General features: G+C 37.7%; 1 protein-coding gene across 1 annotated transcript in view; it reads right to left on the reverse strand.

The window, feature by feature from the left end:
* Window positions 1-26,792, reverse strand: part of PLEKHG1 (pleckstrin homology and RhoGEF domain containing G1) — a 97,094-nt gene that overhangs the window by 23,852 nt on the left and 46,450 nt on the right. The window contains 9 exon segments of the mRNA XM_036767206.1: window positions 1,305-1,338; window positions 6,024-6,110; window positions 6,299-6,394; window positions 6,491-6,673; window positions 7,402-7,533; window positions 11,236-11,386; window positions 14,805-14,824; window positions 14,826-14,852; window positions 19,959-20,028. Of these exon segments, the coding sequence (XP_036623101.1) occupies window positions 1,305-1,338; window positions 6,024-6,110; window positions 6,299-6,394; window positions 6,491-6,673; window positions 7,402-7,533; window positions 11,236-11,386; window positions 14,805-14,824; window positions 14,826-14,852; window positions 19,959-20,028 (800 nt within the window).

The raw sequence follows: 26,792 nt of genomic DNA on the forward strand, positions 1-26,792 counted from the left end.
GTAAATCAGGGCAACTGTCCTTAGGCTACGAAATTCAAGACTGGTTAGGCAGAGGTAGTAACTTGGGGATGCATTGTGGGGTCCATTGGGGAAAGACAGAGGCATCACCAGATGGAGCTTAAAAAAGGACTTGAAGTGATTATATAAACGTAATTCAATCAACCTAGACTGGATGGTTTTGCTGTCACCATGCTCCATATCTCCTCTCCTCAAAGTCAGTCTTTATATTTATTTTCATCAGATTTCACCTGGTTAGAAATGAGCGGCATAGAGTGCAATTTACTCTCGTCCCACGCTCAACCACTGAAGAACAATCTACGGAGGGTCTTGTTCTCAGATCTTTTCCATACTAAGGAGGTTAGACTAGTAGAGATCTCAAAAATACATTGGATAACGATGGTGCCCATAAAACAAACTACTGATTTTTTTTTTTTGTAGAGGGATAATATGTGGCATGAAGAGGAATAAGCCAATATAATGAAAAGAACATTGGCATTTAGAATCAGAAGACCTGGGTTTGAAACCAAATTGTACACTTTTAGAGTTGAGTTACTTTGAGCAAGTGGCTTAAATTCTTTGGGCCTCAGTATCCTTATCTGTAAAGTGGGTGAAATACTACAAGTACTACTTAACCTCACAGGGTTGTTGTGAGATCAAATATTATAATACATGTAAATCAGAAAGCAACATGTAAATACATGTCAGCTATTATGATGGCGGCAGGGCCATAAAAATAATTCCTGTAAAATAAAACAGTGTGATACCAGGGCTTGGGATGAAGGTAATGGAAGGATACAGCCATGACTAGAAAGCTTTAAGTTTTCTATTTTTTCACACAGTTAATCACAGCTAACTGGGCTATATGAGGAAGAGGGTTGGAAACAGAAGGGTGCTATGCTTGGTAGCCATTGACTTTTTATGGTGTGCCTACATAGAATGAAATAGTAGTGGGACAGCAGTCTGATTAGTAGGATTCTTGTAGTTAGTCAATCTAAATAATTCAGCAGCACCCCCTACCGTACAAAAAAATAGCTTATATTTTTCTTTAGGGTCCTTTAAGTGTTGCCTATGTTGTTAACAACAAGACACAGTTGGCTAGCCTTCAGCTGATTCACAGGTTAACTGGAAATGAAAACATTTGTTTTCAGGTTTTTAGGCACAGACACAGGACTTTATAGCCCTATTTGCCATCTGAGTGATTATAGAGCTACCATTCTCGTAGACCATTGATTTTGAATCTGTTGTACTTATTGAGTTTTAACTTAATATGCTGGATATTTTATTCTTAAGAAAACAAAACTTACGAATGGCATCCATTTCCAGAATTGCTTGCTTGGCCTGAAAAACAACAACAAAAAATGATCATTACTCTATTTGCTAATTTTTTGCCTCAGGTGCTAACCCCAATATAGATTTCAGTCATATTGATTGTTTTATAAAGATCATATGTTTATATCTTTTTAAAAAAGCTATTCATGATAAGAATTTTAATGCGACCGTTGCATATTAAAAAGCTCAACAAAATCACATAGCTTTGGTTTTTAAATGTTGGGAATATTTATATCTTTACACATAATGCAGATGGATTCAAATACTCATGACAGTCGAGGTATGGAAAAATATATAGTATATATATATATCAATATAATGTAATATATACTCTACACAAATGATAGATCACTTTTAACTTTCTCTGCTCCTTCTTCCTCTCTTCCCAAAGCCAAACACATTCCCCAGTATTATACTCTTGAGTTGTTAGTATTTTTTTCTCTCTGGTAGAAGCATAGGCTGAATGGGTGTCGCCTCAGACAGCCTGAGACCTGGGAAAGACCTTAGCTTAAAAAACCCAAGGTCCCCCATTGCATCCAGGGCCATTGCCAGTCATTCTGGTCTATGTCTTGCCGCTGAACTCCAAAGACTCTGGAGGAGAGAGTGAGGCAGGTGAGTCTGCACAGCCCTGTCTCACTTAAAGCCACTTGGAAATTAAGACTTCACCCTCCTAATGTCACTGGTCCTCTGAGAGTGAAGGACAAACCACAAGGTTGCAGACAGAAACAGCAATCTGTGTTCTAGCTAAAAGGCAATATGGGTGGTACAGTAGAAAGGGCATTGAGTTTGGACTCAAAGGCCTAGTCTGCTACTCAACTACCTGTGTGAGTTTCATCAAGTCACTTAACCTCTGGGTCTCTTTTTCCTCCTTTATCATAAAGTTGGCTTAGATCAGTAGGGTCCCATCCAGTTTTAACATCTGATTCCCTTTGCTCCTAATCAACACTGGTAGTAGTGACCCCACAAACAGCAATATGGGGGGGGGGTTCTAGAATACTGTTTTCTCCTTCCACTGTCGCCACTACCACACAGGGGTCCTCATTCCGTCCAAACCAATGCTAAATCCTTCCCCCATTGCTCATTAATTGCACAGTAAAAGAGGGGGTGGGTGGCTCGGTGTCATAGTGTGCTGGGTTTGGACTATGTTTTCTCTTCTGTTTTATTTCAAATACCATCCCCTACATGAAGCCTTTCCTGCTAGTACTATACCTACATACATGTACATGTCTTCTCTTATTAGAAAGTAAGCCTCTTGAGAGTAGACTTTCAATTTTGTCTTTGTATCCCCAGTTCCTAGACAGAGCCTGACATAAAATAGGCATGAAATAAATGTTTGTTGACTGATGATTTCTGGAATTTGAAAAGTTCAAAAATGCTATTCCCACATCGTCCACTAGATGTCACATGTGAACTATCCCTGTGCTAGAAGAGCAGCAAAAGCTAACCAAAGGATTTCCAACAATTGCATGCCCTTTTTAACTAAGTGGTAGTTGTATGTACAGGGATAGGGACTGGAGAAATTGTTGTACTGGCAAAGGGAACTCCTCCATGAGGAAATTCAGGTCATCACCTTCTCTATAACTTACAGTCACAGAAAGTTGCTTAGAACACTTCAAGTGACTTGCCCAGTGTCACACAGGCAGGACTTGAATCCAGACCTTACTAGCTTTGAGACTATCTTTCCAATATGATATTTCAAAATGTCCCCAATATGTTCACATTTCATTTGGTAGGAAGAGAAATTTTCTGTTTCCAAAATTTGCCAAAGTTATAAATAACTTAAAGAAAGATAAGTATCAGACTGTACTAACTTTAGCTTATAAAGTCAAATAGGAAGTGAGCATCATTTAGAAGTTACCATCTTATGTTTATTACGTAAAGATGTTTTAGTAGTTGTTGGTGACAAAAGAATAATATCTAAAATGATTAGAAATATGGACTTCCTAAAATTTATTTCAGCTTGTAAGGATAACCAACCACTTAAATGCCACCTCCTGTAGGAGGTCTTTCCTATTCCCTTTACTTGCTAGGATCTTCTTGTCTAAGATTACCTTCCATTGACTCTCTATATATTTTGCATGTATCTATTTAGTGACATGTCATTTCCCTCATTAGAATGTAAGTTTCTTGAGTCCAGGGCCTTTTTATGCCTTTCTTCATATCCTCTCTCTCCTTTGAATGTGACATGGTGCTTAGGACATAGTAAGGACTTAGTTATGCTCACTGATTAAATACACTTAGGCTCATAGGATCACAGATTTGGAGAAGGAAGTGAGGTTTTCTAGTCCAACTGTTCTACATTATTTTACATATGAAGAAACTGAGGACCAAAGATATTCAGTCATACTTGAAGAAGAATGCCTGGAATATATATATAGTAGGAGAAATTTTTAAAAGGGTGCACAAGTTACTGTTGATATTTGCAACAGAAGTCTGCAATTACCCTTAAGAGTTGTATAAATAACTTTGTCCTTCTCAGGAAATACATAACCCATAGGCGAGGCATGTCAGTAATACTATGCCATTGTTCAGAGGGATATTACAAAGTATGAAATTGAAATGATTAATCACGAGAAAATACACTCATCACTCTCACATGAAACACCTTGAGTCTAATCATATTCTGAGGAAATGGAACTCATACTCAAAAAGTATACACTTGTGCACATTCATTTCTGATAACAAAATGAAGGCTGATGATTTTAACACACACACACACACACACACACACACACACACACACACGGACAAAGCTAGTATCCCACTGAGGACAAACAGAAGTACTCTCCCAAACAGATTAGAAAATTCGCTCTTTAACATTCAGGAGCAAAACTGTATGAACCATCAACGAATCCCTGACACCTGGGGAAACACCCTGGGGACAAAAGGGCCAGTGGCTTCCCCAAATATAGTCCAAGCCTCACAATATTGTTTAAAATTTCCCTCAAGACCTCCAAGTTCCCTTTAGGTTGCTATTTAATTCTCTCTTTGTTATCAGCACTCTAGCCTATATTGATTTTTCTTTTTTGTGGCGGTTGGGTGGGGGGGACCTCCAATTTCATTGGTACAGCAAACTTCCATTGCGAAGACTTCTTCCATTGGTGCATGTCAACAATTGAATCACAGCTTATGCAGCACTGCAAGTCTGCCTTGGCCATTGAGAAATTAAGTGACTAATATATTACATAGCCTGAATCAGAAGCAGAACCTGCCTGAACTTTAGATCATCCTGATTCAAAGGCTGGCTCTGTATCCTTAGTTCTCTAAACACTTTCTAGCAGCCTTCTTTCTGATCTCAACTAACCCTCCATCCGAAGAAAAGAAAAACTATATGTACTATGTACCCAAGGGAAAAAAGTTAAAATAAGTAAATCTTTTTTTTCAATATCAATATTGAATGCTGTTTGTTTTTCATGTATCAAACTACTGTTCTCTATAATTTTTTTCAAACCTTGAGATCTCTAAATGGACAAGTCTAGTCAAACCCAAGATTCACAAAAGGAACCTCAATAAAAATAGTCCCAACAAAGACACTATCTGCATCCAGAGAAAGAAGTGATAAATAGAAGTATGTATAGAATAATTTTACATACATATATGTGTGTGTATGTATGTATGTATGTATGTATGTATATACCTATTTGTATCTCATGGTAGTTATCTCTGGGGTTGGGGAGAGAAGAGAAGAAAAAAAGAAATTTACAAGATAACTATTACACATTTAAAAGGAATAATAGGAAGTTGCACATAATAGATTTGCAGTTTCATGTGCAATCTTTTTTTATTATACTATGTTACAGCAATGCTCATTTTATCCATATATTAGAAATGAAATAAATGTAAAACAAAAGAAGACAATCATCCTGAGTTGTAGTGGTTAAAACAAATAAAAACAGGCCCAACGCTCAGGATGATCCTAGGCTTGTTAAAAGTTATCTACACTGGAATCAGTCTTGACTTCAGGAAGGCTCCAGGGTGGGTCAGACTCACCTAGAGCACCTCACACTCCTGGGGTGGGGCAAAAAAAGCAACATCTGGGACTCTGGATATATTGTTTTTCTCCAATCATTTCACCTCTTTGTGAATTCCCATCTGTTCTCTGGGTGTGAACTAAATCTGACTGTAAGTTCCATCACAACCTATCAGTCATAGAAAACCCATTCAACTAGTTTCTCCCTTGAGGAGTTTTTCTCTCTTCAGTTTTGACACACAAGTCAGTCTTGTACTTTAAACAAGACTTTTCCTGATGTTTAGATAAATAAAACATTTTTTCTATTTCTTTTTAGGTTTTTCATTTGAATATTTTGTTTTATTAAATATTTTATTATTGCCCAAACATTTAAATGACAACTTTTCTGATCTTCCACTATTCAAAGTAACTTTGGACATGGCATTCTAAGGACTTTGTGAAAATCTTCAAAAATGCGCTTGAGCACTCAACAGGCAACCTTCCTGTGAAGTGGACAGTATTCACATCTGTAACATGGTCACTTAAGTCACTGAAAGGTTCTGTGCCTTGTTTCAATCCATCATGCACTGCTGCCACAAAAAATTCAGGCCTCATGCTCCTGAATTCAGTTTTCTGCTTCCCCATACATCCTCTCTCTTTCAATATTTCTTTAATTTTGAGTAGAGCATTTCTTCTGTTCAGGCTGCATGTCTACGGTTTGAAAAGTTTAAAGTTACGTTTTTACCTTCGCTGGAATTTTAGTAGCATGGTTTTCTAGGATAAGTCTCTTCAGGTGCAGAATCCAGAGTCGTTTATCTTGTTGAGATTTAGCCTGTCAGGACCAGATTGGAACAGTAAGATAACTTACATCTGCAAATCCAGAGGATAGTAAGACCAATGGTTATGGCTCTGCTAGGAAACATGGGGAACAGATCAGATGTTTCACAGAGGCTATGGAATAGAAAGCTTCTCAAGCCACCAGAATCACTCTAAGAAGAAAAACTAGAGGATTTTTTTTACCTGCACTGTGTGTTGAAGCTTGGGATTCTTAAAATGGAAGACACTAAAACTAAGTGGTTCCTTGGGAATCATTTCCACAAGCATGAGGTTGCCACACTACAACACAGAGAATGTGAAAAGCCAGTAAGACACTTTTGGAAGGGAATGAAGATCCATAAATTGCTTTAATCTCTATAGCATTCCCAGACATACCAGTATGTGAGCTTTGTAGGTAAAGGTTTCTTCTCTTTTCTTTGTGATCAGAAGCAGCTTGTCAAAGAGGAACAATGTTCGCTCATTTTTAGCCCGCTGGAGGCGGAACGTTCCTTCCAACACCAGCTCCCCATAGCTGTTCAAGTCTGGTCCCTTCCAGTTAGTCAGCAAACTCTGTATCTCCTAGATGAATGGAAAAAAATACATATATGTACACACACAGATATATATACACATATACATATATTCATATCATATTAAATAGGAGGAAGAAAGTTAAACAATTAACACCAACCAATTAACAATTAATTAAGTTAATACTTCAAGTATTTGGTGGCATGATAGATAAAACTTAATAATACATCTGCCATTTCAGGGCACCACACAGAGGATTAGTTTTCACTTAAGGCTTAACAAAAATGAAGCACGTGGATGGTTATCTAACTGCTAGTACATAATTGGCCAGCCCCCCCCCCCCCAAAAAACAACTAGAGCTAATATTTACCTATTATATTTTTCAAAGACTCTACAAAGGGGCTAATATGTGAACTACCAGTGAAAAAAATTACTCTCCCCCCTTCTTGAACTTTTCCGCTTTCCAGATAAATGTCCTAGAGCTATTGATTTGAAAAACTTCTACTGAAAATTCAATTCTTTATATTATACATTGATCTAAAAATTAGAGGAGGCAAAGAAATGATGTGTGGATTTTTTCTTAAACCTTCCCCCCCAAATAATGAAGTTAAAGGTAAACCAATAATGTAACTTGTCATCAGCCATTCCTGTGAGGAATGCTGGGAGGTAAGATTTAATACTCCCTTAACATTTAGCTAGGAGAGTGTATATTATAACAATGACAACAAAAACCAATTCTCAGGAAAATTCAATAAAACAAGATTTTGTGAACTCACCTGTAGCCTGATTGCATGCTCATGTTTCCTCTTCATGTCATTAATATGCCAGGCTACTCTCTGCATTGTGTCTATGGCCTCAAGCACCACATCATAGCCATCAGTGTCCTTGTCGAGGTGGTTTTCTATTTCCTAATGAAGTCAGCAAAGAGCCATCTATTTTTGAAACATTTCTTTCACATACCCTGTTACACTGAGAAGATATCTATGTTATTTAGGAGGGCCTTAGCTTTCTCAAGTGTAAAATAAGGAATTCAGACTACATGATCTCTAACACCGTTTCCAGTTTAAGCCTTTTGTAACTTACTATTTCATACTACTACTGTATCTCAGCACTAAAATACTGCAATTTCAGTGAAAAGAAAAAAACAAGAAAAACCAAACAAGGGAATATAGGGTATTTCCAATGTTTGAATTCTAGGGCTAGAGTGATCTTCCAGGATGAAAAGTGTCTGGGGCATGGTAGAGAAACAGAGCACTTCATTCTCTCCTACTCTCAGATAAGTGTAAGCTGGACAGCAAGTATACAGTGAGAAAGGGTAATTTTGCTTCATTGTTTTATTATTATTACTAAGAAATGATCACTGTATTTCAGAATAGACAATGTAGCAAGGGGATTTCTTCTAAGCTGAGTCTTCCCAATGTGGGTTCATTATTTTGTATTATGGATTTATGAGAGGACATACACAAATCCAATCGTAATATGCCAACATATACGACATAGAGAAACATAATTTACTTTTAGATTTAGCTACTACTTTAAGATCACCCCTGCTACTGCTCTTTCCTTTCCCTTCTCAAGTCTCCTTATAGCTGGTCAAAAGGACCTTTACAATATATTAACATTTGTAAGATTTTTTTAAAAATATATTCCCTTGGGAAAAATCTGATTTAGATGCTATGTTAATCTGGCAGGTAACACTACTGACTGGAAAGTCATAGCGAGAGAGGGAGCTATTTAACACAGCAGTGCTAGTCTTGGGTGATGCCATGGTGGGACTGTTGGTATGATTTAATATTTTCAAGGCTCATTTTGATGATGGAATAGCCAATTAAGTCCATAGTTGCCAGTAGTCCTGCAGGGCTATTAATTCTGAAATTAAAAATACTTGGTGATGTGCTTTGAAGGGCAAAGAAGTCTCAAAAGATGAACTTTCAGGGCAAGCACACCTAGCTGAGTAATTCCAGGTGAACTGTCCTGTCATATAACTGTCCCCAAACTATAATTATACAGCTTTAAAACCACAATCAGGTTAAGCCAATATAATCTGAACTTAAATAAAATCAATCCGTTTCAAGGCCCCAAATAATTTTCAAAGATAAATTTGTAATTAGAGTTACTTTGTTAATAAAAAATTGGCTTAGGAGGATAATTAGATAAAAATTTTTAAATGTAGATTTTTTATGTAGCATAGCTTTGACCTTCCTATCAAAAGAACAAAGAAATTACAACATGCAACTGATATTTTATAAAGTATTATTATGATCCTTCTACATAAAGCCTTTCCTCATGCTCCCAACTACTAGGGCTATCCCTCTGCAGACTCTCTCTGTTTCTCTGTCTCTCTTTCCTTCTTCCTTTTTTCCTTCCTTCCTTCCCTTCCCTTTCTACTTTACTATGTTACCTATGTACATTCAACATTCCCCACTTCCTACCCCCCAATAGATTGTAAGCTTCTTGAGAGGAAGGACCATTTAATTTTAGTTTTTGTATCCCTAGCACTGAGCACAGTGAATGACAGTCAGTCAGTCAACAAAGCATAAGCTAAGTACCTATTCTGTGCCAAGCATTGTGCTAAGTGCTGGAGATATAAAGAAACACCTTTACAAATCCCATTCTCAAGGAGGTCACAGTGTAATAGGGAGACAACATGCAAACAATTCTGTACAAGCAAGGTACATATTATATATATATTTAATCTATCCGAAAAATAATAGATTATTATTAAGAAATATTACTAATTAGCTAAAATTAAATACATTATCAACATATTACTAAATAATATTTATATATTATCTAGAGATATTAGAATATAGATTTTGAGATATATATGTATATATGTGTATATACATATATGTGTGTGTATTATGTGTATATATATATATATATATATATATATATATATATATATATATATCTGGAGGGGCAAGGAGGCAGAGAGAGAGACACACACCCACACCGAGAGAAAGAGAAAGAGGAGAGAGAGAGAGAGAGAGAGAGAGAGAGAGAGAGGGTAGACTAACAGGTACAAACAAGATAAAGTGGGGATAATCTGAGAGGGGAGGCAAAATCATAAATGGAATTGGGAAAGGCTTCCTATAGAAGATAGGATTTTAGCCGAGACTCAAAGGAAGTCAGGAAAGCCAGGAAATGGAGATGAGGAGAGACAGAATTTTAGACGTGGCAGACAGCCAACAAAAATGTCAGTAGTCGGCACATAGCAGGTGCTCAGTCAGTACTTGCCAATTAAGTTCAAATCCACTCTGACTAGAACAGTCTAAATTTCCTCATCTATAAAGTGAGGGGGTTGGATTAAGTAACTCTAAGATGATTCTCTATTACTTGTAGGATATTTTATCTTAGAGACATTTACAGTTCATCACAACCTAGTTCCATCATACCTATTTCAGCCTTATTATACATTACTTCCTTCTTGTCCATGTACTCTACAATTCAGCCATATTAGCTTTCTGGCTGTTTTTCCGCATGTGATAATGCCATCTTCTATACCGGTGCCTTTGAACTGGTTAGAATGTTCTCCCTCCACCCACCTTTGCCTCTTGGGGTCCCTGGTTTCTTTCAAGACTCAGTCCAAGTGCTGTGTTCTGTATGAGGTCTTTTCTGTGCCCTCCACTCCAGCTACTAGTGCCTTCTCTTTCCCCTTCTAAGTTTAACTTGTATCTACTTCATATATGTTGTGTATCTGTGTATACACACACACACACACATACATACATTCTGTTTCCCCTACATGTTCCTTAAGGGCAAGGAACTCTTGTTTCATTTCTATCTCTGTATCCTCCAATGACCAGCAGAATTCTTGGCAGACAAGTACTTGTTGATTAATTGATTTTTCCATCTCCAAAAACATTACACAAAAAAACCTACCTTGCCTTAGGCCTGATTGCTTTGACTATTAGAATATACGGAGAAAAAGGATTATGAAGAGGTATTTCAATTTAAATTATCTTGTATCTATAAAGCTATTTAAAACAGCGTAAAAAGAACTGAGAAATAAAACAGGGAAATTTATTTAAGCATTCCTGAGAACCAAACTTAATGAGTTGTTCACTACTCATCCTGCTCCCATTTTTCTTCTTGTTGGTTACATATCACATCTAATCAAAACCAGGACAAATAAAGAGCTCTTTTCCCAAAACCACCCACTAAATCTGGCATGTAGGAAGCAATTGCTTTCTTTTAGATTGTAACTTCCTATATGATGCGAAAGCCACCCAGCAAGATCATACCGTAGGACGTGTCTGGTAATCAACGACATTTAAAAAATGTCAAGGGTCCCAGAGAGGTATTGGTAGCCTGCCAGGTGATTCTCCTAAGCAAGAGATGAATTACAGAGCCAAAAAACCATCTCATTCTTTGGATATATCAATAACACTGCAATGCTCAATATCAGTATTTCTAAAAATTTCTTAATTAAAATGTATTAGTCAACTGTAAGTATGGACAAGGAAAACGCTTCCACATGTTCTCAGATTTTTTATGATTTTTATTATCAATTCAAAATGCAAAAAACTCTTAAACTCCACCCCTGCATATTAAAATGCACTCAAGTACATTAGGCATAAAGAACTGTACAATTTGAAGATGCTTACATGTAAAAGCAGATGATACTTGAGGATCCGTTGAACAGGCTTCAAGAGGTATGATCCTAAAGGCAGTGAGTGATGGAGAGTTTCTTGACGTTCTCGGAAGAACTTGGCTATCATTTTGTTCCTCATGCATTCTGTTAGCACGGCTACTGATCTGCAAATAAAAGCCGTGATGCACAATGCAGACTCGTCAATAACTGATTTATTTATTAAACCATTTTAAACATGTCATATGAAGAAGATGATCATTTGCGAGGCTGTGATGGGACATTCTGTATCATGGTACCTGACTTGAAAGAAAATCAAACTAATTGATTAGCTAATTAGATGATGAAATCAGCTAAAATATGGGGCATCTCACAAATTAACTAAGACAGGAATCACAGGCTTTGCTACAACAAAAGGAAATATTGCCATCAATGTCAAACTATGCAATTAGATAGTGGCATAAGGGGCTTTTTCCTATCTCTCTATGTGTTGCATTGACCTTCAATGCCTTTTTCAGTTCTGTCAATCTATTTTCATTACACCTTCAAAATCTTGCTCAGCACTCACTCTTAATAACTGTACCTGACAGGTTGTTCTTTTTTCATATATATATATATTTTTTTAGCATTTATATACTATTTGTGCTATGTTAATTTGTACTTGTCATATTGCTCTGGGGAGTACCTTGTTTCATAGAATCATATATTTAGAGCTGGAAGTCACCTTAGAAGTCCCAGCATTCAAGTTCCTCATCTGTAAAACAAAGGGATTAAACTAGATCACCTCCCAGCTCTAAATCTATGATACTATGAGAGAAGATGCTCCTTGTAGGCAGGGTCTGTGTCCATTTCATTTCCTTTGCATTTTTTTTCAAGCTTTAGCTAAGTGCTCTTCACAGAATAGGATCTCAAATGCTATTAACCGGCTATTGGTTTGGGTTTTTTCCAACCTTGAAGCATTAGGCATACAACAAAATAAAAGAAAGTCTTTGTGGGCAGAGAAATCTCTAACATAGCCACTCTATTTTAAAAAAGAAAATTTTCATTACTAATAAGGTCAGTTGGAAATATAACTTCACCACAGATAATTACTATGTTCTAAGGAATAGCAGCAGCTATATTATGAATTATAACAAGAAAACACATATAGGTACATCCTGCTTTAAGGAAACCCAAGAGAAACATCGCCAGGTACCCCCAACAGCTAAATCCACTGACTCCAACCTTCACTATCTTGTCTGAGGGATGCAGTTACAGAAGCATCTATTGGCACCAACTTAGGAGAAGAGCTGAGAGCCCAAAGACTCTTTTCTAACAAGGTGCCTCCCAAGCATGTGTTGTGATAATATGAGATTCCTTTATAGAAGAAACCATAGAGGTGAATTTGTTTAATGATGCTTTCATTATCAGGACCGAGAGACATAAATGAGAAGAAATATGTTTGCCAAAGGTGTTCATCGTGGTCCTGAAGAATGGCCTGTGGGCTGTCCTAATAGAAGAGGAATTCCATTGGTCCTCTGTAATGTTTCTATTTATGGATGCCACTGTATAGATTTAATACTCAGAATACTACCAAACCTCCTCCATGGATCCATCACAAACCTGTGGTGGGAGCAATATCTTAACATCTCATCCCCTGCAAACTAAGTTATTTTTTCCCTTTTAAAGTACTGAAAATATACTTTGAGATTTATTTTGACCAGGGGGCCCAAAGGCTAAGGCTGTTGACATTGCTAGTTGGCCACATGAGTATAAAACCAGTTTCAAGGAGTTCCAGGTCTGCTCTGATGCTTGGCTGGTAGACCATAATGATCAGTGCAGAGGCAGGACAGCTTCACTCAGCTGAATTAACTCAGGGTATCCTCAATGCATATCCTTGTTTAATATCTTTCCTCTCCCGATGGTTAATAAGTCTCCTTCTGTTAACTATTGAATGAACTCTGAGTATCTCATTTTTCACCCAAAATGGAAGATAAACTACCAGAGGACTGGCCTACTCTAGGAACATCACCCCAAAAGATGGGCCTAAGGAAAACATAGGAAAAACCAAGTAGATGAAGAATGCCTATTGCCCAGGCTTAGAATTAGTTGGGCAAACAATCTGCCAGTTATTCTATCAGCACAGTTACATAGACAATCACGGCAAATGGACAATAAGTTAGGCCATAACTGAATAGGAGAGGACAAGAAGGCTGGATTTCTTTGGGGAACTTACGCAAAGCTTTCCATAATATCAAGCTGCTCTCTCTTTTTTTTTTGTGAACACCAATATTACTATGGTGCTAAGAGAGTGAAATATAGTAGAAAGATGGTTGGCTTTGGAGTTGGGAAGATCTGGGTTCAGGTCCTGCTAACACATACTGGCTGTGTGGCTATAAGTAAGTACTTAACCTTTCAGTCTTGCAGTCAGCAAATTACACAAGACTAAAAGTTACAAAGGTGTTATTGATCTATATTGGTGAAAGACGTTTTCTATGCTCCGAATTTCCTACACTTAATGAAATCACAGGCACACACACTCTTCTCATTCAGTTCAATACATTCTTGCCGGAATGCATCACAGCTACAAGTTGTAGAATATCGTGTCTTCCAAAATAATCTAAATTCCAAGTCATCCAAAGGGAGATGGAGAAATGCATAAGGCTCCCATGTATGTCAAGAAGCGGCATGTAAGAAGAGGCATAAAAGATATCAAGGAAATGTGTAACAATAAAGGAAATAGGTGAGGGCAAGAGACAAATGAAACACCCTAAATTCCTGCAACGGAAAAGAATCTGAAATGAAAGCCTATAATAGGTAAGTAGATTCTTCATAGATGAATTGTGGGAAGATCTGGTCAAAAATTACATAAGTCAGAGTGGTTGCAAAATACACCACTTGGGGGCACACTCTGCTTTTAAAATATACTCTGGGAGGGAATACGTAGCCTCCGTAGCTTTCTTCAAAGCTCAGGTCATACATTTTCTTCCCTTAGTGCTCTCTCCTCCTCAAATTATCATCGATATTTTTATCTATTTACATGATATATCACTAGAATAGAAGATAAACTCTTTGAGGCCAGGGCCTGGGTTTTTTTTTATTCTGTTTATGAATTCAGAGTTCCATGAAAAAAGAAGTTGCTTAGTAAATGGCTGTTAGTTATGTTACCTTCATTGATGTTGATAACAGACCCATGAAAGTATCCTTAGACTCTAGAGAACTGTATACTGAACAATTATAAAACCAATTTTTATGATTTTTTAAGCAAGTTACAAATTAATTTGGGTTTGTAGAATGTTATCATTCCATAAGATTTGCTATCTTTAAGACTGATTTAGGAATTAGAAGTAGTTGATACAGAAGAGAACTTACTGATTTAGTTTTGGGAAATACTGTTTTGCTTGTTTAAAAATATCAGCCCACTAACAGATGATTTTTCATGCATTTTTTAACCTGTTTTCTCCTTTTGAATTTTATACCCATTCTTTTAAAGCCCATATCAAATGCTACTCTCTCCAGGAAGTCTTCCTCATACCCCTTTTCCTTCAGGTGGAGGGGACAATCTTATTTGTAAATACAGATTCTCCTTGCATCTCAGATATCTACCTTGGATAATTGGTGCAATACCTGTGTATTAATGTGAAAATCTTCACTCTACAAGAGAAAAAAGAGTTAGGACTTAAGTAAACAAAGACCAAAGTAATGAATACACACAAAGAATACATTCCAGGTTTATACACATATAGTTAAAAATTTCAATGGGCAGCTAGGGGAGGAGTGGATAGGGTGCCCACTGGCCCAGGAGTTAGGAAGACTTGAGTTCAAATGTGGCCTCAGACACTTACTAGCTGTGTGACACTAGGTAAGTCACTTAACCTTGTTTGCCTCAGTTTCCTCATCTGTAAAATGAACTGGAGAACGAATGGCAAACCATTTCAGTATCTTTGCCAAGAAAACTCCAAAGGGGTCACAAAGAGTCGGATACCAACTAAAACAATGGAATGACAACCACAATCTCACAATCATTCCCTTCAATAATTAGTTAAAGGATGACAACTCTTTTTCGACAGTGCTCTTAGTTTACCAGTGGTCTTTTCTTGACAATTCCTTAAACAAGTCAACCTCATTCAGCCTTAAACAGTGATTCTATAGCAACGAAACAGCATAAAGGCAAAGTACAGTCCTACACTGGAAGGACAGGACAAGTTCTCTTTTGACAGAAACACCATGAGAAAACAGATCTTGGCAATCTAGTGGATAAGTTATGAAAAAAAATTTAAATGGAATTCCAAAAAGAAAAAGAATTACAATTTTTGTGTTATATAAAAACATTCATTTTAGACTATGCAAGACTCTTTCACTTTCTGACTGTACAGTTTCTTCATTCCATTTCACACATAAACCAAAATTTAAATAAGGTGCTCCTTAAGAACAGGGGCTGAGTTTGCCTTTCTTTGCACCCCAGAACTTAGAAGAGCAGCTGACACATAGTAAGTGCTTCATGAATACTTATTGACTGGCTGAATGCTCAGAGCCAATTTATACCTGGGATGGACTATTCCATGTGTATCAGGAGGGCCGAGTTTATAATCTCAAAGAGGATCATAAACATGTCTGAAAGGTTCGGAACCGCCGGATATAAGAAACTCTCAAAGTAGAAGGCAGAAGAATCAAAACATTTATTTAGGCTCCACAGTAACCAACCCATGAACCAGAAGCCCCATTTTGATATGTTGATCAAAATCTTCCAGGCCCAATAAGTACGCCTTGCAAGAGTAACCAGGAGGCTACAGAGAAGCATGATTGCGTAAAGCAAAATCATGCTTCCCCCTCGATGGTAATAAGATTACCCACTGGCTGAAGTCTTTGTTCAGCTTCCTCCCGTAGATCAGCTCTGCTACTGGCAGCTCCTGCCTCAGCTGTGTCTGTGTCTGTAACTGAAGCTGCAACTGTAACTGACGATGTAAACTGTCGTAACTGCCTCTGTAACGGTCGTTGTACATGTCGCTGGCTCCAACCGGAAAAGGAAGAGAAAGCCTCTTCAAGCTGTCCTCTCCCCTCTTATAGGGTTTTTGACATCATCAAGCTCAGCCCGAATGACCAGTGCCGATTGGTTCCTGAGTTGGCCCCTCCCCCTAGCATAGACATTAACACCTCCCCTCAGCCAGCCCCATGACTCCTCACACAGGAAGCTGTCTGCTTCCCGGCATGCTCCCCGGGCCTCCTGCCCGGAAGAGCAAGCCACAGTGTCCAGAGGCTCAATGAGTAAGCTGAGTCATTCAAAGAAAACAAGGCCATTCTGGTTACACCATGTCAACCTTTAGAGCTACATCTTAATCTTTTATGTTTTAAAGAAGTCTTTTTCTGTACAATCAATTTATGATTGATTTATCATAGCTATGTCATTTTCTAAAAAGGGAGGTAACACCATGTTCTGTCAAAGGGTTTCTCAAATACACTCAGCCTCATAAAGCCCTCTGGTTTATCATTATTAACTAATCTCACTTGCTTGGAATATTCTTGCTACCGGCCAGATTTTTCATGGATGTTTACAGGTGCTCAAACACCATTCGGATAAAGAGTTTTGAGTATAACCTATTATGGGACATTCCTGGAAGAATAGTTACAGTCCTGAAATGCACACCAAACTTAAATTGTGACAAACTTTAATTTGGTTAATTTTCATAAAATCATTAATACAGTAATCAGCCTCCTGAAGTCAAAACTACAATGAAGTGGATTAAGATTTACATAAATGATACAGTTCATCATCTATGATGATACATTATATATAAACTAAAAATTATAAAACATACGTAGGGGAACTAGCAGCAGAATAGGAAAGGAACTTGGAAGTCATTGAGTCCAAATCCTTCATTTTATAGATGAAATTGAGGCACTTGTGCACCTTAGTGACTTTCCCAGATCACAGAGTTAGGTATTTATAGTAACATTCAAACTCAGCTCTTCTTGACTTAAAGTCTAGCACTCTATCCACTACGCCACCTAGCTACAAATACCCATACAAACACAAAAACAGTGCTGTGTTCAGTCGTTTCAGTCGTGTCTGACTCTTCATGACCCCATTTTGGGGTTTTTCTTGGCAAGATGCTGGAGTGGTTTACCACTTCCTTCTCCAGTTTATTTACAGATGAGGAAACTGAGGCAAGCGGGGGTTAAGTGACTTGCCCAAGGTCACACAGCTAGTAAGTATCTGATGCTGGATTTGAAACTCAGGTCTTCCTGACTCTAGGCTAGGCACTGTATTCATTGCGCCACCTAGCTGCGGTAGTAATAGATTAACATTAATCCAGGCTATTCAAATGCAGAATTTAGAGCATACTTTAATTAAACCTGACATAGCGAAGCTCATATGTAAATGTGACAACTTATAGGTTATTATTAAACTTTTCAACAGATTAATTTTCTAACTGACCTAAACTATAAAGGCCCTTGAGAGTTAACACATGACTTTTTGGAGGGCAAGTTTTTAATGTAGCAGGATGGGATATGGGCTAGGGAAGAGATGGGAGGGTGTGATAGCTCTCGAAGTGGAAAATGACGTCCTAAAGGTGGTGAGATAACTAGGTTCTTCAGTAAAGAATTTCCATTTCCATCATTAGTCAACAATTCTATGGGAGTTTTCTTCTCCTTTTTCAAGGAACAGGTAAGGAACAATTATATTATTCTTTAGTAGAAAGATCTTAAAGATCCCTACTCCACCCCCCAAATAAAAAAGGTCAAAAATGATTCCCTGTGTAGACATCAGTGATTCACATGAAAGTGGGAACCTGCTTAACATCTTTCATTAATGGCCTGCTCAATTTAAAGTAATCTTCTATGCCTCCCCTGGTTAAACAGCTGGTTTGGCTTCAGAAAACCTAACAACTCCTAAATTTCAGGGTGCTGAGTGAAAAGTGTTCCATGCCAGAACCAAACTCCCTCAGTGCCTTCCTTACATGTAAATGTGTGGAGTGCTTAAGTAAGCCTTCTAATTAAACCTGGAAACATTACAATGAAGAAAGAGGCTTGGGAAATGCCAATGGGGTATATAAACAAACTTTTAGTGAATAATTAAGCCAGGGCTAAGCTTATGTTCCCACCCCTTTAATCATTGTCCTTGATTATAGTTACCATTAAAAGCTAATGTTTCCGGAACTCTTCTGTGTAGCTGATGGTCTGTGGCTCCTTGAGCATACACCTTCTTTGATGGATAAGGGCATCTCTTCTGACCTGTTTCTTTCTGTCCTCTTTTTATGCCCTTACCCTTCAGTGTTTATATGACTAATTATAACAAGTAGGTAAATTGTGAAAGAATAATGAATATACATTGTAGTTACCTTTTGCTTTATCCGTAGAGCAACAATCACTTTTAAAAAACTGTAATAAAATACAGGGTGGTATGTTTGGATTAAAAACCACTCTCACATTTTACAATCCTTGGATAGTGGCTATGGAGAGGGTTTTCCCACTTAGGATTACATTTAGTCTATTTGTATGATGGTAGCCAACTTGAGAAGGAGCAGGGTTAGATGCTATGATATCACTGGATTTGAGGCTATAAATAAAGTGCCAGCCTTTTGTAGGGTTCAAAGCTACTCTTGGTGATCTTTGCTAAGAACCTGAGTATATTTGAAGCCACAATTGCACAAATTATGTAATACCCTATTTTTAATTTATGGAACAAAACAAGCATTTCCATAACACAGTACAATAAAAGATGATTATACATGAAACTACAAAGCTACTATGCACAACTTATTCCTTTCAAATATACAAGAAAATTATCATGTAAATTTCTTTTTTTCATTCCTCACCCCCCAACCTAGAGATGACTATCATTAGACAAAATAGATGTATATATATATATATATACACATGTATATAAATATACACACACATATATGTAAAACTACTCTACACATATTTCTATTTATCAGTTCTTTCTCTGGATGCAGATAGTGGCTATTTTTTTTAAAGGTAAACTCAAAGATACTATAGTGTAATAATCCATTATTTGAAGCCTATTACTGGAAATTTAAGGGAAACACTATTCTTTTTCTTTTGGCCCCTCAGACTCCTCTGGGCTCAGATACACCAACTATTATAGTCTCATCTCCAGATTCAAGAACTTCTTGGCCATTTTAACACTAAACCATTCCCCATTCCCACACCATTTTCTATCTATCACATAAACATTTTCTAGCACCCCTTTATGTGTCATCTGCCATCGGACTGGAAGCTCATTGAGGGCAGGAACTATTTTGCTTTTTGGATTAGTATGCCCAGTGCTTAGCACAGTGCCTGTCATATAGTATATAATTAATAAATGCTCTATCCACCCATCCATCCATCCATCTATCTACCTATCTATCTATCCATCTTTCTATCCTATTTAGCTCCGTGGATCCTAAATACATGAATATATTAATTTTTCCATCTTAGGATTTTTCATATATGCTTCTTCAAATCAGTTGTTGAAACACGGTCTTATTTTCTAACATTCCTCTATTCTTGCCTCTCCCTTACCCTTCAAAAGCTTACAGTTTCTTCATAAGATAAAACGAGTAATTTATTCCAATTATAAAATTGTATCTAAAATAAGATTCTTTTTTCTGTCATTGATCTTTTTTTTCCTTGTAGAAAAATGAAATTACGAAATTTAGTCATTAGAAAACAGATTATTCTCCTAAAATATAGGACAAAAGCAATCACATTATTGCTGGTCACCATTGGCACAAACGAGCAAATCTTTCTTACCTTAGCTACAAAACATTCTGCTATGGCCACGGGATCATTTTCGCAGTTTTCCAAATCTTGCAAAAGTCCACTAATAACAACAAAAAACAAAAGCAAGTTTAAAAAATGTTAATTGGCAATCTTTCGTAATGAAGGATATTTTACCCAAGTAGATACAAGGCAACTTGTGGTGCTAGGTGGTGCGATGGATAGAGCGCTGAACCTGGAGTAAGGAAGACCTAGTTCAAATTCAGACTCTGACACTTGGACACTAGTTGTGTGATTCCGGGCAAGCCACTTAACCTTTGTCTGCCTCAGTTTCCTAACCTGTAAAATGGGGGCAATAATAATAATGCCTGCTTTCCAGGGTTGTTGTCAGGACAAAATGAAATAAAATTTTTGAGTTGCTCTGTAAACCGTAAATCACTATAAATGCTATTATTATTATTAACTTTACGAGTCAAAATACTGCAATTGCTTTTTTTTGTAAAATATGATAGTCGCCTTAAATACCAAATAACAAAAATCAGATTTATACTCAAAAATCACAAACAGCGGGCAATGGCAGGTTTTTTCACTCTATCACTTGGCAAATGATAAATAATTCTGACCAGTTTTTCGTGAAGCGTACTCTAAAAAATGAAAATAATTCTTCCTTATTCAGCGTAACAATAAGGGTATTGGTCTTAAAGTCAGAAGATTTGAGGTCAAATACTGCTTTCATAAGTTCTTCTTTCCTGATTCCATCTAGTTCCACGTCACCAACCGTCATTTGGACATCCTGGATGTGTTATAGGCATCTCAAACTCAATGTATCCTACCTCTTAGTGTACACTATGATCCCACAACACCGGCCTTCTTGCTCTTCCTTTACATTCCATCTCACAGCTCGTACCTTTCTATTGGCTGTCCTCATGTCAGGCACCCCTTTCTTCCTGCTGTCTCAGCTCAGATCAACCTTCTGCAAGACCTCATCCCTAACTCCCCTTCCTGCTTTGCCATCCCTCAGAAATTACTTCCAATTTGTCCTGCCCGTAGTTGCTTATACATTGTTTTCCCCCATTAAAATGTTAGATCCTTGAAGGAAGGGAATGTTTTTACTTTCCTTTGTATTTGCAGCACTTAGCACAGGGCCTGGCACATTGTAAACACTCAATACTTTTTATCTTCCCCCTCCCTCTATTCCCCTTTCTTCTTAACTTTCCTATTACTGGTACCAAGGCATACAACCTCATTGGCATCTTTAACTCCCCACTTTTCCCCACTCAGTTTCACCCCATTTGTCCAATCTATTGCCAAAGCTTGTCATTTCTAATTTCACAACATTCTCCTGTACATTCCTTCCTTTCCACTAACATAGCCCCCACTCTAATACAGGCCCTCATTACTTCTTACATGGATTATTTTTTAAGAAGTTTTTAATCACTCTTCCTGCCTCAAGTTTTTCCCTATTCCATCCCATCCTTAAGTCAGCTTCCAAACTGATTTTTCTTATGGTCATGACACCTTCAGTAAGCTCCAGTGGCTCTTTATTACCTTCAGAAACAAATATAAGATTCTCTGTTTGGCATTTCCCAACCTGTGCTCTTCCTATATTTCCAGTAGTTTTTATACAGACCCTACAATCCAGCTACATTACTTGCTGTTATGCACAAAGGACACTCACTCCACCTCTAGACTCCCTGTCTTTGCATTGGTCAGCTTCACGCCTGGAATCCGCTCTCCTTCTTCCTCACAGGCTCCTTCCTTCCCTAACTTCTGTCAAGACTCAGCTCAACTTCCACTTTCTGCAAGTAGTTTGTCCAGGTCATCCTCTCCCTTTTCCTCCCATGCCCCTCCTCTGGGAATACATTCCAATTGCTTTGTATGTGTCTTGTATGAACAGAAGTTATTTACCAGTTGTCTTCCCCATTAGAATTTGAGCTCTTTAAGGGAACAGATAGTGTTTTTGCCTTTGTGTTCTCAATGCGCAGGCCAGCACCTACCATGTTAATTTGGTTAAATTGGCTTAAAATGATACCCACAAAGAAACTCTAGATTGAATATGGTATTAATGATGGGAACAAAAGCCAACGAGAAAACGGCAGAGAAAAGACTTCTAGGGCAGGTTTTTTATCAGCCATGTAACTAGGTGAAAATACTTACGATCTCATCATAACTGATAAGTCAACCCTCTACCCCCAAATTTGAAATTATCAAGATCACATGAAATATGAATTTACATCCCCCATCATTAATGATGAGCTTCATCTTAGGCACGTATTGTATCTTGAGATAATAATTAATGCTAGTGGGAAGCTATCATGGTTAGTAAGACCCTTAGGAAATAAGCTCTTGTTGCCAAAAGCACTATGTCATGTTACCATGGGCAAGTCAATTAACTTCTCTGGTCCTCAGTTTCTTCAACCTTTATAAAACTAAGGGATTAGACTGGATGATTTCTAAGGTGCTCCCTAGATATATGATCTAATTACTTGTAAAAACTCCCATATATACTTAAATTTGGAAATGGAATTTTCTAGTAGGTTAAAAAAAAGCTTCAAAATGAAAAGCATTAATAGGTTTTGAGCCCATTCACTAAAAATATAAGAATGTAATATCTTCCAATGAATTTGCTTGAAGAAATGAATTGACATCGGGAAAGATGGAAATGTACTAGCTCAATTTCAACAAAAGCCTGAGCGTAATTGGTAGATGGGACTGAAAAATGAGTACCATCAAAGTCAGCACAGCAATTAATGCACATCTTCCTTTGGAATTGATGTATCTTTGTGAGGGTATCTTTTCAGCTATGACAACTATGAAAACAAAGCATCACAACAAACAAAACTTAGAACCAGATTTTAGAATTGTAGTGTCAGAAAATATAGAACCAAGATTTTAAAAATAATGACAGCAAAAAGTGTTTTTTGCATGACAAAATAAAAATGATTTGAAAATATTATTTTGTCTTTATTTTCATCTTTTAATTTTTGCAATTGTTTTATAATGTACAGGATATATTGCTATAGTAGCATGTGCATGTAATTTATAAACAAACATTTATATATGTATATATGTGTGTGTACATATATATAGGTACATACATATATACACACACATATATTTTGAAGTGCTGTGCAAATTTTTTTTACTAAAACATCGCATGATCAGTCAGTCAATAAACATTTATTAAATTCCTATTATGTGATGGGCACTGTGCTAAGTCCTGGGGATACAAATATGAAAAAAGAAAGCTATCCCTGCTCTTAAGGAGTTTAGAGTCTAATGGGTGAAGATAATGCACAAAAGGAAGCCTAGAGGGAGGAAGGGAAAGAAGATAACCATTGCAGAAGTTCATATGAGTGGAACCACATGGGAAATGAAGAAATGGCTGGCTTGAGGCCCCCTTCCTGAAATGGAGGTTTTGGAGTTCATGGTGCTACCGTCCAATCAGAGGGGTAGAGGGAACTGATGAGGCGTGAGTGCCAAGGTTGACTCAATCTTGCTGCATGATATTTCTAAAATGCTGAGAGACCACTGGTCACACAATTCATTTAGTATTTAATTAGTGTCTTGCATTACGAGTTTTCTTTTAATATGTATATCTTTTATTTCTGCGATGAGACTACCTGCTCCTTAACCATAAAGCCCATTTCTTATACTTCTTTGTATTCACTTGTCAGAGTATCTTACACATAGTAGGTGCTCAAAAAATAACTGTTGACTGAGTCACTATTTCTTACTCATTCACCCTGGGTATAAATGAATATGCTTTTGCATTCAAGCCAGCATCTATATTTTTGCATTCACTAGTACTTTCTCATACTTGTTACCATTTCACTCTCCATTTTACATTTCTCTGACTTAATACCACCAACTCTTTTTTTTTTTAGCTATTTTGTCAACCAGCCTAGATGAAGGGCAAAAAATGGACTTTTCTATATCATTCCCCATCCTCTACAGTCTTGCCCAATCCATGCCACTACAGGCAAGCAAAACTAAAAGAGGGGAAAGGAGTGGGTGGGAGCAATTGGACCACTGGTCCAATGGATTTAATAGAAGGTCAGACGGAAGAGATAAAGATGATGAAAAAATAAATGGGTGTTCTAGTTTGGTGGCACAGTGGATAGAATGCCAGGCTTGAAGTCAGGAAGACCTGATTTGAGATCCTACCTCAGACACTTACCAGCTGTGTGACCTTGGGCAAGTAATTAACCTCTGTTTGCCTCAGTTCCCTCATCTGCCAAGTGGGGTAGTAATAGCACCTACCTATGGTTCATCAAATGACATAATGATTGCAAAGTCCTCAGCATAGTGCCATGCATGTAGTAAATGCTATACAAATGTTAGCTATTATTATTATTATTAATCATCATCACCATCATCACAGTCAATTACAACTCGTATTCATATAGCACTTATAGTTGGCAAAGAATTTTCCTCACAACAATCCTCTCAGGTAAATGGGGCAAACATTCCCATTCTGGAGCTGAGGAAACTGAGACTTTGAGAGGTTAAATGAGCTGCTCATGGTCACAGAGCTCACATGTTCCTGAGTTAGAATTTGAACCCAGGTTTGAAGCTGAGGGCCAGTTTTCCATTCCTACCACTTCTTCCCCCATACCCTCTTGTTTTCCTTTCCCCTAAGATAGAAGACATTTTATTGCTAAACACGAAATACCAACAAGGAATCCAGGGAAGGAAGGTCATCCGTATAAAGCAAGAAGGGTAGAGATGGGGAGGGGTTGCCCTTTAATTGATCAGTCTATATGGAAGGATAAAGAAGACTCTTGGAAGGGACTGGGAGTTCTCAGACTAGGCGCATAGAAAGACACATGGTTAAAAGGAAGAGAAAAAGGAGAGAGAATAGGGACAAGAAAGAATGAAACACCCCAAGCAAGAGAAGAGAAGAAGAGGTGGCAGTCATGTCTTAAGCTTCAAAGAAGGGAGGGAGGACTTGTTTGCTGCCCATCAGATGAATAACCTGGGGAGGTGTGGAGTTTGTGGACTCTGATAAGCCCATCTCACCCAACCAGAGTGTTTTCTCTGCTGCTATGAAATAGAATACCCTGGGGAGAATCTCCTCCTCACTGCATTCTTACCCCTAATCCTGGAGAATCTCAAACTTTAGGATCACCTCATCTCTGCCTCTTGCCAATTAATTTGCAGCTAAGCAGTCAGAAAGAGTGTGTATTCTATTTTAGTTATTATTCATCCTTCGTTTTCGAAAAAAGACCGATGGCATCATGACGTTGGAGTAAAATAATGGATGATGGGTAATGTCTTGACTTGTGTGTGAACTGGATTTAAGTGAGGCAGAGTAACCCAAAGATATCAGCCTCACTCTCTCTTCCAGAGTCATCTAAACCCAGTGGCAGGACAAAAGTCAAGACGACTGGCTATAACCTGGGATGCAGTGGATGACCTTGACTTCTCTGGCATCTGACCAAGCTCTAAGTGCTTGCCCTCTCAAGCATCTGCCCTACTGATCCTGCTTTGACTACCCAAGAGTTCAGAATTGTCTTTGCTATACAGATGAACTAAATCAGGACTAGAAACCGTTTCTACCTTCAAAGAGCTAATTCTAAAAGCATGATAAAGAGAAAACAGGTCACAGATTATATTTCCTTCTCAAGAGAGTAACAATATTGCAGTTTTCCTGGCTTCAGGGCTAGAATAATTTCTCCTTTACCCTGCCAATCAATCATACTTTTTTCTTTTTTTTACTAGAGCTAAGGGGGTGGGGTGAGAAGTTCAATCAATGCATTCTCCAGTGTGTGTGGTATGTGAGTGTGTGCGCATGTGTGCACATGAAATAAAAAAAATGCTTCCTCTTATACAGTAACAGATCCACCAAATTGTCCCTGGACCATTGATGTAAATGTTAGAACAAGAATTATGCCACGGCCTTGAGGATTTCAGTACTTGCCATGAATGAGATCCCGAAAGGGAGCCACTCCCATTCAAATCTGAAATTGGCTCTATATAACACTTCCCTTCTCCACCCTCCTAACTGGGTTATTTGGCACCTGAACTTGGAGCATCTGCAAGGGATCCATGTGCCCGTGGGAATATAAAATGTAATGAGCTATAAACAGCAACAAATTCCCCTTGAATTTCCTAGCTACATTAGCTCAGACCACGAAAGCTGCTTTCTGGGAAAAGGGAGGGACAAGGATGAGGCAGGACTATGTCTACTATTGTCTGGGAATTACAGACTCTTGATGATGCCAAAGTGTACAAAAAGATGCAAGAAAATATTACAAGCTGATTCTTACTGATGGAGAACAGACTATATAATTTTATCTGTCCTCTGCCTCACCTCTCATAACATGGTACAGGCAGGAAAGACGATGGTCCTAAATTAATTTTGTTTTTAGAAGCAATAAACTGTAGCCTATTTGGATGAGAAGTAATCATCTGAAGAATTCTCAATTTGGAAAAAAAAAAGTATTTCTGGTTTTAAAAGAACCCAAGGAATGAAGAAATTTTGCTGTTGATCCTTTTTGAAAAAGACAAAGAGAAAGAACCTTGGGAGAAAATGAATGCTTTTGATAAGAGGAAGTTTTTTACTCTAAGTAGAAGGAAAGTTTCTTAACAACGAGAATTATCCAAAAGAGTAATGGACTGCCTTCAGAATTCCCCCTCCTTGGAGGTCTGTGAGCCAAGATGGCCACTTGTCAGGCACGTGACAGATGGGAGTCAACTTCAATCAGCTACACATTCGATCAGATTGCCTTTGTATTCTCTTCCAGCTCTAACTTTCTGTGACATGTGAGGGAAATTAAGTACTAAAAGGCATAAAGACAGATGAAATACATATGAGTGGTCATTATTATCAGAGACCTTATTGTTGTTGTCTGTCCTTTGGGC

The sequence above is a fragment of the Trichosurus vulpecula genome, chromosome 7 (genome assembly GCF_011100635.1).
Source record: "Trichosurus vulpecula isolate mTriVul1 chromosome 7, mTriVul1.pri, whole genome shotgun sequence".
Classification (NCBI taxonomy): domain Eukaryota; kingdom Metazoa; phylum Chordata; class Mammalia; order Diprotodontia; family Phalangeridae; genus Trichosurus; species Trichosurus vulpecula.